Source organism: Centroberyx gerrardi, chromosome 24, assembly GCF_048128805.1.
Source record: "Centroberyx gerrardi isolate f3 chromosome 24, fCenGer3.hap1.cur.20231027, whole genome shotgun sequence".
Lineage (NCBI taxonomy): Eukaryota > Metazoa > Chordata > Actinopteri > Beryciformes > Berycidae > Centroberyx > Centroberyx gerrardi.
This window is the reverse complement of record NC_136020.1, coordinates 15,950,557-15,962,618: the sequence shown is the minus strand read 5'-3', so window position 1 is coordinate 15,962,618 and position 12,062 is coordinate 15,950,557. Positions and strand designations below refer to the sequence as shown.

Below are 12,062 nucleotides of genomic sequence, written 5' to 3'. Positions count from 1 at the left end.
TAAAAGGGTTAAATCCCAAAAATCTGTAACCAGTAACAAAATCCACTGGTTTACTCAAACGCAATAATGTAATTTGATTTTTTCCCAATTAATTTTGGATTACTTTCTTCTACATAATCCATAACATCTAAAGCTTATACCAATTTACAGACTGTAATTTGAATAGTGGAAATTCCTTTTGTCCCTGCAAAAAATGAATTTTATCCCTTCTAAAACAATGACTTATCAGCTGTTTTTCTCAAAAGTATCTATAATCTGAAGACAGTGATTTCTTCAGTAACCGTAACAGATTATAGTTATCTTTTTTTCTGTTTCCTTCTTGCTTTCTTTTGTCTTTTCATCAGATTACTGCAATCCCTTCACGTGTATTTCAGCACTCCCTAACCCTACACATTGTATTGTCTCTTTTCTCCAGATCAAAAATGCATTAAAGGAGAGGATGCAATGGTTTGTTGTTGGACCTTTTCCCGCTGTGATGTTTGGGAAGGAGGCAAGGGTGCAACAAGTCAAGGATGGACGTTTGAGATGGAACCAAAACCCACATCTGTTTCCTCGTCACTGGGTCCTCATAAGTTGGAGTCCCTCTCTGAAACAGGAAAGTAGCCATTTTTGCTCACGGTGGCGTCGCCCTCAGGAGCAAAGATGGCCAGTAACCTCTCCTGCTCCCTCTTGGTTTTGGGTAAGTCATCGGAGGGTCTGATGAGCAGCTGGATGCGCTGTAGAGAGATAAAACAGTAGAACTCAATTCTAAGACCAGATCCAGTTGAATTTCAAGAACGGGTTCAGAGGGGGTCGAGACAAAGTCAAGATCGAGACCAGACCAAATCAAGACCAAGACCAAAATAATCTGCTCTGTCCTTTACCCTTTAATTTACAACTAATCAATGCATAGGAATCGACTAATTAATACATAGAAGTTTGAGGCCCATTACATACACAGTTTCTACAGGTGAAATCCTTTAAACTGACGACTTGTCTTGGTCTCGTGCCTATTTTGACTCAGACTTCTCAGCCACTATTGGATGTTGACTTGACTTTTTCCTGCTTTTCCAAAAATATAAAAAATGAAAAAAAGTTGTCAAGACTTGTCAAGACGTAAAGAAAGTCTAAGGAAAGTAGTTGTAGGGGGAAAAAGGATTACACACACACACACTGGCCACTGTACTGCTTTAGTTTGGTATTGAAAAGGAATGCATTATGTGCACTCCCTTATTAAATGTGTGTGTGTTGAAAATGACTTGAATTTTAAAGGACTACTCTGACTTTGGCCCATTGCTCACCTTACCCAATACGTGATGAGAAGATTGGCACCAAAATCATCTCTGTTAATCATTGGTGACTAGCATTATCCTCAAAGTAAGAAAATGAGAACTTGTAGCAGCTTTCAGACTGGATGGTTAGATAATTTAATGACTGGCAGGTTTGTTTTGGGGATTCAATAGTAAAATAGACGTAAAATTTGACAAAAACAATACAATTTCAATAGCAGAAGATCTGTCTTCCTGCGAGACTTCAAGCGTAACTTGTTTTGTTTAAACAAGAAGTGAGCAAACCTTTAGCCAGACAGCTAGAGTTTTTTGCGCTGTTGATTCATAATGGACTTCACTAATGATGAAGATTGATGTTTTGTTTTCATAAGTTATGAATCTACAGGCCATGGAATAAAAAACAACTCCAACACTGGATTACTAAAGGGTTTATCTTCATATTTTGGATAATGCTAATCGCCTACGATTACTTAACATACTGTAGGCTATGCTAAAGCGTTAGCATGCACACCGGACCTATCTACCGGGTACACAGAGATGATTTTGGTGCCAATCCTCTCGTCAGGTATTACGGTTTACGTGACCAATGGACTAAACCCCAAAAACTCTGTGTCATGGTCCTTTAAGGGTCGACAGTCACCTCTCTGAACGTCCCCTGGGTGGTGCTGATCTTGTAGATCATCCAGAGGGGGATGCAGACCATGGAGGAGAGAGCGAGCAGCCAGCCGATGAAGTATCCCCACCATGGGTACACATACTCGTTGTTGTACTTCAGAGGAGTGTATTTGATGAGGGAGAAGGCAAAGGTACCCTGGAGAAAAGTAGGTAGTATGTTATTAGTGAGGTACATAACACAGAAGAGAAGAGAAGAGAAGAGAAGAGAAGAGAAGAGGAGAGGAGAGGAGAGGAGAGGAGAGAAGAGAAGAGAAGAGAAGAGAAGAGGAGAAGAGAGGAGAGAAGAGAAGAGAGAATGTGTCTTCTCTCTCTCTCTCTCTCTATCTCTCTCTCTCTCTCTCTGTCATTTTTGGAAAGCCGTGATAGCACTTAATTAGTTTGTTGATACTCACAATGCATGTGGCTGGGGTGAAGAACAACCAACAGTACTTGATGTAAGGTCCTGGGCGGTAGCCAATCATGTCCTCAATGTTATCGTAAAAGCGATCCGCACCTGGAAAAACAGAGAAAGACGCATCTTTTCATGCCGGGGCTTAAAAATCAGTGCTGAATAAGAATGACCGTCGACTATCACACACTCCTGAAACACATTTTTTCCACCATAATCAACCGATAAGAGTTTTTTATGGTTTGATAAGATATAGAGAGTCCAACTTACCATAGACCCATGCAATGCAGACCGTCTCAAAGATGGACATGAAGAGAAGACACATGCCACTGGCAGCGTAGTAATCAAAGAGCTGGAAGACGTACATCCCCCCCTACAGAGAGACACATAAAGCATTGAATCTAAATTATATGATGATAATTTACCTGTCAGACCTACATTTGTTTTCACATTTAAGAATGGATAATGGAAAAATCAGATTCTTTAAACAGAATTAAATAGAAATGTAGATGATGTGTATTTTCTGCTCCTGGCACACACAAACACCTGCCCCCACCCACACACATAGCCTACCAAGATGGAAAAATGAAAAGAGGCAGAGAATTTAAATCTCCCTAAATGTTCAAGACAGCTTCTGTAGATGTTGTTAAAAATACATATTGGCCAGTTAGTGTCATCTACTGTCGATATGATGGAGGTTCCTCCCTGAACACAGCTAGATAAAATCAGTTTGTAAAACCTGCAAAGAAACTTTATTTTCTTTTCACATTTTTATTTATTCATTTAATTGTTCACTAATGTTTTTTTTGCAAATAAATTCTTCAATTAAAAGTCGTAATCTATCCCAGAGTTTCCTTAAAGAGCTGATAACCCTAAATGAATTTTATTATTATGGGTTTCAATGGAGAGTTTTAGTGTCCCATGATGGTCTAAATGCTGTTTCAGAGGCCTTTCCACCCTGACAAGAATAAAATCCTAATGGGGAAACACGTCAATGCAAAACTACTGGTGTCTGCCTTCAAAAACCCATATCAGTTGAACCCTAGTTTAGGCCTGCAGGTGTGTGCATGCATCTGTGTGTGTGTGTGTGGCCCCAGTGCACGACCCCCACCTCCATCAGCATGATGAGGCCCACGAAGAAGGAGAAGAGGGCCACAGCTAACAGGAAGAGCTCCCTGCGGTTTTTACGGCGGAACACGGCGGGGTACATGTCGACTATCGCCGTCACCAGGCTCTCCACACACACAAACTGGTGGGGAGGAGGGAAGAGAAACACAGAGAGGTAAACACAGACAATCCTTTGAAACCCCAACGTAATAATAGCAATCACTATTATATTTGAAGGGTTTCATTCCAAAACGCTATAGATTTTTCTTCTTAAATGTTCGGTATTTAAGAATCACAGATGATTCTATCCTCGAAAACATAACTGGTTTGTAAGTAAAGGTCTTAAGATGACTTCTAAGTTTTCCATAATAGACTTTATTTTAATACCAGCCATTATTAGAGGAGGTGTCAATGTTTTCAAATGGTGGATATCTCATTCTGGAATGAAACTCTTCATTTGTATAACAGACTTTTTTATCAAAGTTCAAAAGGCTATAAAGTAAAAGGAGCAAAATATCAGCAGTCAGCTATAATAAAGAGAAGACTTGCACTGCTGGCTCCATTAACACCCATAGGGTGATTGAATTGAAATTTAGAAACCATATTGCACGCATATATACTGCAACAAATTACGAAGTCTGCTACAGCATAATGAGAGCAAAAACAAGTTATCAGTTAAAAGAAGCTTATAAAAGACAGTTTTCAAAGATTTTAAAAAGTCAGCTTGTTTCAAGACAGTGTTTTTTGCTCAGTAGTTAGTTTCATTATTGAAAAGGACCAAAAGCAGCATTCATTAACTTAACGTAGTACAGGACTTTATACCTGGCTGTCCAGCCCCAGAAAGACGATCATGATGAAGAAGAGAGCGGCCCACAGAGGAGAGAAGGGCATCATGCTCACAGCGCGGGGGTAAGCGATGAAGGCCAGGCCAGGACCTGCACAGACACAGCAGAAAACCCAAACATTGATTCTAGCTCCAGGGCAAAATCACATTAATATTGCTATTCTGAGAGCATCAGCACATTTTGAGAGTAAAATAAACATGATCTGCCATTATCCCCATTCTGGTTCCCCTGTGATGCAGTATTTTTTTTTCTTTCCCTCGAGGTTTGCCGTAATTCTGCAAGACTCACCGGATTCTGCCACTTCTGAGATGGGGACGTTCTGTTCGTAAGACATGAAACCCAGGATGGAGAAGATGGCGAAGCCTGCCATAAAGCTGGTCCCGCTGTTCAGGAAGCACAGCGACAGGCAATCTCTGCAATAGATAGTAGATTATTAACACATTAACTCATGTAAACCACAGAAGAAGTAACTGATAGTTTGATGATTTTTTAAAAAACATTTATTTATCCAGGGAAGGCTGACTCTGCCAGCAACATCATGCTTCAGATTCACATAGTTACACATGATCACACCTGATGATGATGATGATGATGATGGTGATGATGATGATGATGATGATGATGATGATGATGATGGTCATGATAAGGGTTTTGATTCAAATGTCATGCACCAATTTAAGAATTTCCTTTCAAAATGTGACACCAACCATTTAACGACTACTATTACTGCTACTACTACGACTACTATTACGACTACTATTACTACTATTACAGTGCTGCTATAGCCTATGCTCCCAGGGCTTCATCACTCTCTTCATCCCCTCAGTCCGTACTGAATTTGGTAAAAAGGCCTTCTCCTACTCTGCCCCCTCAACCTGGAACACGCTACAGCAGGAACTGAAGCTGTCCAGCTTGATTCCCCTAGGGGATTTTAAACTACTTCTAAGAAATATGGAGAGAGCGTCTGTGGGGGTTTGCTCTTGTACATAGTGCCTAAAATCTGGCTACCACTTTGGCACTTTGGCACTTATCACTTTTATGATTGTGTTCTATCTTGTCTCTGTATTGAATGTCCTGTCTGTCTGTAACTTTGTGTTGTACTGCTGCTGTTGCCCGACCAGGTCTCTCTTGTGAATGAGACCCCATGTCTCAAGGAGATTACCTGTCTAAATAAAGGTTTAATAATAATAATAAAAATGACAAAATAAGATACTTTTTTATAGTACTTTTTAAAGTACAGGAGGTAACTTGAGTCTTTGGTTGACAAAATGATTACAATTTTATAGAGTGGATCATCTATATCTTAAAGCAATTGAATGATCAGGTAATGTTTTTTCCCCCAAAATGAATATGTAGTGTTTTGGAAATTAACTACATAAGTAGGTAATCATGTAAGTAGAGCGTTGCTTGCATTACCTGTAGCAGTTGTTGTTGTATTTGTTGTAGCTGCCCAGAGCGGTGAGCGAGCCTAAACAGATGGCGTAGGAGAAGAAGATCTGGGTGCCGGCATCCATCCACACCTAACACACACACAGGAAACATTTAAAGAGTAATAAGGCAGCGGAACCAATCCAGTGGTAAATTATGAAAGTTACAGGATAATGACGTTCACAGGCTCAGGTTGATGTACACACAAAAAACGTGCCATGCACTGTTTGGAGAATGCAGAAGAATTCACGTGCTAAGTATTTTTATTTTTCACTTAAGTTCATACATAATCATTGACTAACGCAGGAACACAACAGTAAACTAGTCTGTTATGTGTCTTGTGGTCTCAGCATTGATTAACAAGCCACAACCAGGAAAATCAGATGTTTTGGGTGATACACAACATCAAGCGAGGGAATCTATGGAAAGGTTGTTTTAGTAAACCTTAGTCAGATTTAAAATGGACAAATCATTGACCATAAAACTGCAAAAGGAATGAAGAGCTAGCAGTAATCAGGTGCCAGTCATAGGAAAATTATGACCTCCTCTGATTGGCCATGTTAAGGAAGAATTTCTTATTATAATTTCGGTTAGGTTTAGTTGTAGTTGCACATATAAATGTTTAAAGGAAGAAGAAGAAAGAAAGCCCAAAAAAGGCCCAAAAAAATTTCAACGTAAACAAAAAAAATTAAGAAAGAGACTGGCAAACTAGGACACAACTAAACTGGATAACAGAGACAAAATGACAACAAAACAAGGGAAACGCATGAAATGTTTTGAGTCATCCAAGGCCCCTACCCCCCTACTGATTGGACCTGTGTGGCCGGTCTGAGCCGGGCCGAGCCAGTTAACGTCCCCCCGTCCTCCCAGAGGGGGGACGAGGGGGGAAGCCCAGTTAGCCGACTGTCTGCGGCTCGGTCCTGGTAGAGCTTTTGTTTACAGTCCCGACGGTGTCCTGGCCCTGCATGTGAACCCCGCGGTCCCTGCCTCTTTCATGGAGCGCAGATGGACCCAGCAGAAACTAGGCTCCCCAGCAGAGAACCATGGGATACCTGCACCTGGTGCGCCCCCAGCCGCGGGGAGCACAGCATCCAAATAAAGGTCCTCACTGGGTGTTTGTAATGCTGTGATGAGGTGAGCGGCTTTTTGGATCGTCTTGAGATAGTGCTATGAATTGCCTGGTCGATTCATGAATTAACTCATCCATTCCAATTCAACTGAGGAAATGGAATTGGAATTTGAAAACACCTACAGCAAATAAGGAATTTGATTGGAATTTCAGGAAGTTGAATTTAATTCATCAAAATTCTGTTAAATTCCATGTTTTGTTTTGTTTTGTTTTTTCTTACCACATTACACATAGTGTTGTATATTATCAATACTGAATATCACAAAACAGTAAAGGTTCCTTTCAGGTGGTATTTGATGCAGAACACGTAATCGTAATACATACATTATGATTGACTGTATTTGATTTGTTGAACTGTCTTTTATTTGATTCATAATGTTTGATTTATAATGTTTAGAGAGTCAAGACAAACTCTCTTTAGAAGTAGAATTTCATGGAATTCTATGGAATTCAATTCTGTTTCCTGTCATTCCAGTTGAATTCCAATTCTGTTTCCTTAGAGCTGGGTGACATTCTAATTCCAACTCCAGGAATTGAATTGGAATTTACCATGCATTCTCAATTCAATTCATGAATGGCTCCAACCCTGGCTGAAGGTAATATAGCTGAAATCACACTACCATGATAGATACATGTGGTAGACATCAGTCAATAGGGTTTCTATAATTTCTGGAAGGGGTGTGTATCCATTAACAAGCGCCTATGAAAACGTGTGTGTGTCTGTGTGTGTGTGATCATGGCACCTGTGGGTCCGCCAGTCGCCCCAGGTCGGGGTAAAGGTAGAACTGGATGCCTATCCCGGCACCAGGCAGGGTGAGCCCTCTGATCAGCAGCACAATCAGCATCAGGTACGGGAAGGTGGCAGTGAAGTAGACCACCTGCATGGACACACACATACAGCAATGTTAAATAGGCAAAGAAAAGATAGCTATATAGGTTAATACCAGCCGTCATGCTGAAATACAATGTTGGTGTTCCAGAAATGTAGGAAAAGCAGGGAAAGGGTCCATTTCTTAAACACGGAGGATTATATTTTCACTTGCAGATTAGGATTAATTTCTGAATTCCCCCACCCACCTTTCCCGTGGATTTGACCCCCTTCCAGATGCAGAAGTAACACATGACCCAGGCGATGAACAGACAGAGGGCCAGGTCCCAGTTCAGAGAGCCCATGTGGTCTAAACCCGGGGAAATCCTCAGCGCTCTTCTCCTATAGAGACAGAGAGAGAGAGAGAGAGAGACACACAGAGGGAATTAATACACAAATGTAACACTTCATTGTTACAATCATATCAGTAATTTATCGTTAGGGGAAGGTTAGGCGGGATGAAAACTCACTCCCAGAACTCAATGACAGGAGAGGTGTTGTTTAGGTTGATTGTATTGTTGACCGAAGTGTTTCTCCTCTGAAACTCCACACAGTTTTCTGAGAAAAAACAAAAACAAACAAAAACAGAATTCAGAAATCATTAAATGCCTCAGGCAGCTTAATCTTATGTAGTCATTTCCTTTCATTTTCTTGCCTCACTCTATTTAAAACGTATTTATCAAAGACTGGACTTGCTTTTCCAAAATGCTCATGGCCAAAGGACCTATTTACTGTTTGCTTAACTTGCCTAATCTCTTAAACAACTGAAGTAAATCATCTTAAAAGTGATTCTTAATGGTCCGTCCTCTATTTGAGAATATCTATTTTCTGAATTGATACTTTGCAGCTCTAAGGTAGAGACTTGAAGGATTTAACTCCAAAATGGTACACAGAAGATATGGGTAACCGGCCTCATGTGTTTGGCGGCTATTTGTATCCAAACTGCCTTACATTATAAGGAGAATATACATTTTTAGCATGGGTGGCCCCAGTGGGAATCAAACCCCTAACCCTGGCAGTATTCATGGCACTTTGCGTGTGCTGTTTACCTGTGTTCCAGGTGTTGTTGCAGGACGACCAGGCCAGGTCCCAGGAGAAGGAGAAAGACAGGTAGAAAATCCCCCAGGCCAAAACAATGATGTAGTAGAAGTTCAGCAGAGTCACTATCACCTGGGTGCCGTAACCCAGACCTGCAGAGAAGACATTTTATATGGATCATACCACATCAATGATTCATCGGTACACCTAATGTATAGAGTAAACCTTCATGTATAGAGATTTGGTTTTTATTACAGAGGGACTATTTAATCAAATCCCCAGGTCAAGTTTCAAAAATAACAATATATCTTTGTCTATGTGAAAATAAGCCAGTTTTTCTCCCATTCTGAAAGGTTGGCTGCTTGAAGATGGAGACTTTTTCACATGACACTGACAATATGCACTGAATGTACAAAATATTGGGGACATCTTCCTGATATTGAGTTGCAAAATCCACATCTCAAAGCTTAAAAATCCTTCCGTAACTCATCTCCTTCTCTTTATCTACATCTCCTCCTTTGCGATTGGTTTAGATTTAATAAGGGAAATCAATAAGGGATAATGACTTTAACCTGGATTCACCTCATCAGTGTACTTTATGAAAAGAGGAAGTGTCCCTAATATTTTGTACATTCAGTTACCAAGAGTTGTTCCAGGAAAAACTCAGAAAAAACAAAGAGTTGATTTCTTTTCGCAGGTTGTAGCCGCATTGAGCTGAGGTGATACAGCACATCCTCCCTACCTTCAAACAAAGGGCTGATTTTCCTCCAGCAGGTGATGCCTCCCTGGCTGGTGTACTGGCCCAGAGCCGTCTCCAGGAAGAAGACGGGGACGCCACAGGTGAACAGGAAGATCAGGTAGGGGATGAGGAACGCACCTGAAGAGGGACGAGGGAAGAGGCAGAGGAGTGAGCGCTCTGTTGGTGAAACTGTGTTTGAGGTGCTGTCCGATGGGGTTATTCAACAGCAGAGGACTGAAAAATGAGGTCAAATGTACAGTAAGAAGCTGGTTAACCATCTCTGTCCATGTGGTCCGTGATCAGTCACTAGTATGCATTTATTTACAAGGCTATACTGGGACAGATTCTCTACTATTTGTATATTTATATTACTCACAAATGGATAGACTCACTAGTTGATTGCTTTAGGACTATGTGAAACTTTTTTTCCTCTCTCTCTCTCCTCCCTTCTCCCTCTCTCTCTTTCTGAGATTACCTATCACTTATGAAACATGTTTGTTGTCTGTAAATGTGCTGCTGCTGTCTGCTCCCTTAAAAAAAAGATGTTTGAATTGAACAGGACTAACCTGGATAAAAAGAAATTAGATAAAAATGAAAGACCTCCACCTTTTGATGATAGTGAAATCTGAGACGTATGAAGGTGATATATCATTTCATGTTCAAGAATTGATCATTTTACTGTCTACATGGATGAATAAGTGTCTGAACATGAACTGAATTCAGTTTTAAGTTGTAATATAACCCTGATTGAATCGATTTAGACAATTTTAATTAAAAATTAGCAGAAAACGATCATCTCTCATTCATGCTCTTTGTAAATGTGTTAAACTTTAACCCGAGCCGCTGCCACTCTCTCTCTCAGCTCTTGTGTCGACGTCCCTTCGGGCGGCCGAGGATGTTTGGAGTGCTCAGATTTCCGCCTCTCTGCAGGGACAGCCGCTGAAGGCCTGCGAGCAAGAAGCAACAACAGCTGTCTGACCCCGCTGACCCCTGACCTCCGACCCCCAGCCACCCCACAGAGACAAAGAGAGAGGGGCGTCTGATTTAGCAGCTACACAAGCATGCCCCCACACAACGCCGGGTCCAAGAGCTCCTCGACTGGGGGGTTAGGGTCAGATTTGCAGACATGGATTACGCAGAGTCCTTGTAGAAATCTGTTTTCTTGTTTTTTTCATGGGAGATCTCAGTTGAAAAGAGTAAATAGTCAAAATTGAAGGTTGAATTTGCCCGTGAAACCAGTCCACAAGTACTCTGATGTGTGATTTTCGCATGCTGTGATGCAAAATCTCCCCAGTTTCAAGTCAGCAGTCATCACTCTATCTCCTACTCATCTAGCCATCCATGTAGATCCAAAACCAATGCATACCAGCTCATGGTAAATGCACTGCTCCAGTATAATTTCTCCTAAAAAGTAATTAGTGGACTTTTTGCCATCGCTGACAGAAACATTTATGGAAAATGTATGCTGTGGAAAATATTACGAAACAGCTTGATGAATAGTAGATATATTGGAGGAAATCTTCAAGCACAAATCTGCCATACATACTCAATAAAACTCTTTTATGTACTAGGTTCACTTTCTATCGCCGACATTCATTTATTCATTCATGGGAAGGAAATAGGGGAGGAGACGAGCTTTCATTCATTCATTCACTTGTCTCCCACTCACCTCCTCCGTTCTTGTAGCAGAGGTAAGGGAAGCGCCACATGTTGCCCAGTCCGATGATGGAGCCGGCCACTGACAGGATAAACTCCACCTTGTTGCTCCACTGGCCCCTCTCCTCCATCTTCTCCTCGGAGGGGGGCAGCAGCTCCTTGGCTCGGCTGGTGCCATTGGAGAGGCCTGCTTTGCCAGCGTCTCCTGCACAACACACACATGAAGAAAGTGGGAATTTGCAGTAGCCTTGAGGTTAGAGTAGAAGGTTGCTGGTTGGAATCCTGGACTGGAAACGCTCTCCCCTCCCTCTGTGTGTCCTTGAGCAAGGCACCCAAACCCCCGACTGTTCCAGCGGAGCTGCTCAGTGGGAGGCAGTGGAAGACTGTGGTTATACTGGGAAGCTCCCAGTGTGAATGTGTGTAACTGTATGAATGTGAAGCAGAGCGTTAAAGTAAAAGAGTGTGTGTGCTCAGTCAACTTCCCTGCACAAGTTGTTTATCTCTTCTAACTCTTATCTACAAAAGATGGAACATACATCAAAAACAAATAAATTTTGTATATGAAAGTGCACTAAAACATGTCAAAAACACATCAGTCACCATTTGAGTAAACTGACATTGTTGAGATATTTTATTCTTTGGAGTCATATATGACAGATCATATTCACACAGTTGGAAATTGCATTGAATGTAGACATACTACTTAATTTGACCAATGAAGATCTATCCAAAACTGATTTCATATTGTCATATTAATCAAGAAATGGGTGAGACTACTGCAGCCTTTTGCTACCAAGTGCAATGCATTTTTTTTCTCTTCTATACAAACTGGTCCAAACAATCAATACGATAATCCAATTAAATGCAAAATCGGATTTTAGTGAATTATAATCAATTCAAATTGCACTGAAAATGATAGCA

The 12,062-nt window shown here is 41.1% G+C and overlaps 1 protein-coding gene across 1 annotated transcript; it reads right to left on the bottom strand.

Annotated features, from left to right (window-relative positions):
* Positions 1–566: 566 nt before the first annotated feature.
* On the bottom strand, positions 567–11,287 carry LOC139931051 (sodium- and chloride-dependent GABA transporter 2-like). Its single transcript, XM_071924434.2, has 14 exons — positions 11,155–11,287; positions 9,489–9,623; positions 8,758–8,898; positions 8,179–8,266; positions 7,918–8,050; positions 7,584–7,718; positions 5,700–5,803; positions 4,572–4,696; positions 4,261–4,373; positions 3,443–3,580; positions 2,602–2,704; positions 2,336–2,436; positions 1,909–2,079; positions 567–716 (listed from the first exon to the last, which is right to left on the bottom strand). Exons 1-14 carry the CDS (start codon positions 11,270–11,272, stop codon positions 567–569), a joined length of 1,755 nt encoding a protein of 584 aa, XP_071780535.1. The 5' UTR covers positions 11,273–11,287.
* Positions 11,288–12,062: the final 775 nt, after the last annotated feature.

What these genes read in the sequence shown, in the direction of transcription:
- LOC139931051 (XM_071924434.2), bottom strand. Translation starts at nt 11,272, where the DNA reads ATGGAGGAGAGGGGCCAGTGGAGCAACAAGGTGGAGTTTATCCTGTCA. An exon ending in GGGTCAAATCCACGGGAAAG is followed by an intron (nt 7,719 to 7,917) that starts GTGGGTGGGGGA and finishes GTGTCCATGCAG; the next exon opens with GTGGTCTACTTCACTGCCAC. An exon ending in CCCAGGGGACGTTCAGAGAG is followed by an intron (nt 717 to 1,908) that starts GTGACTGTCGAC and finishes ATCTCTCTACAG; the next exon opens with CGCATCCAGCTGCTCATCAG.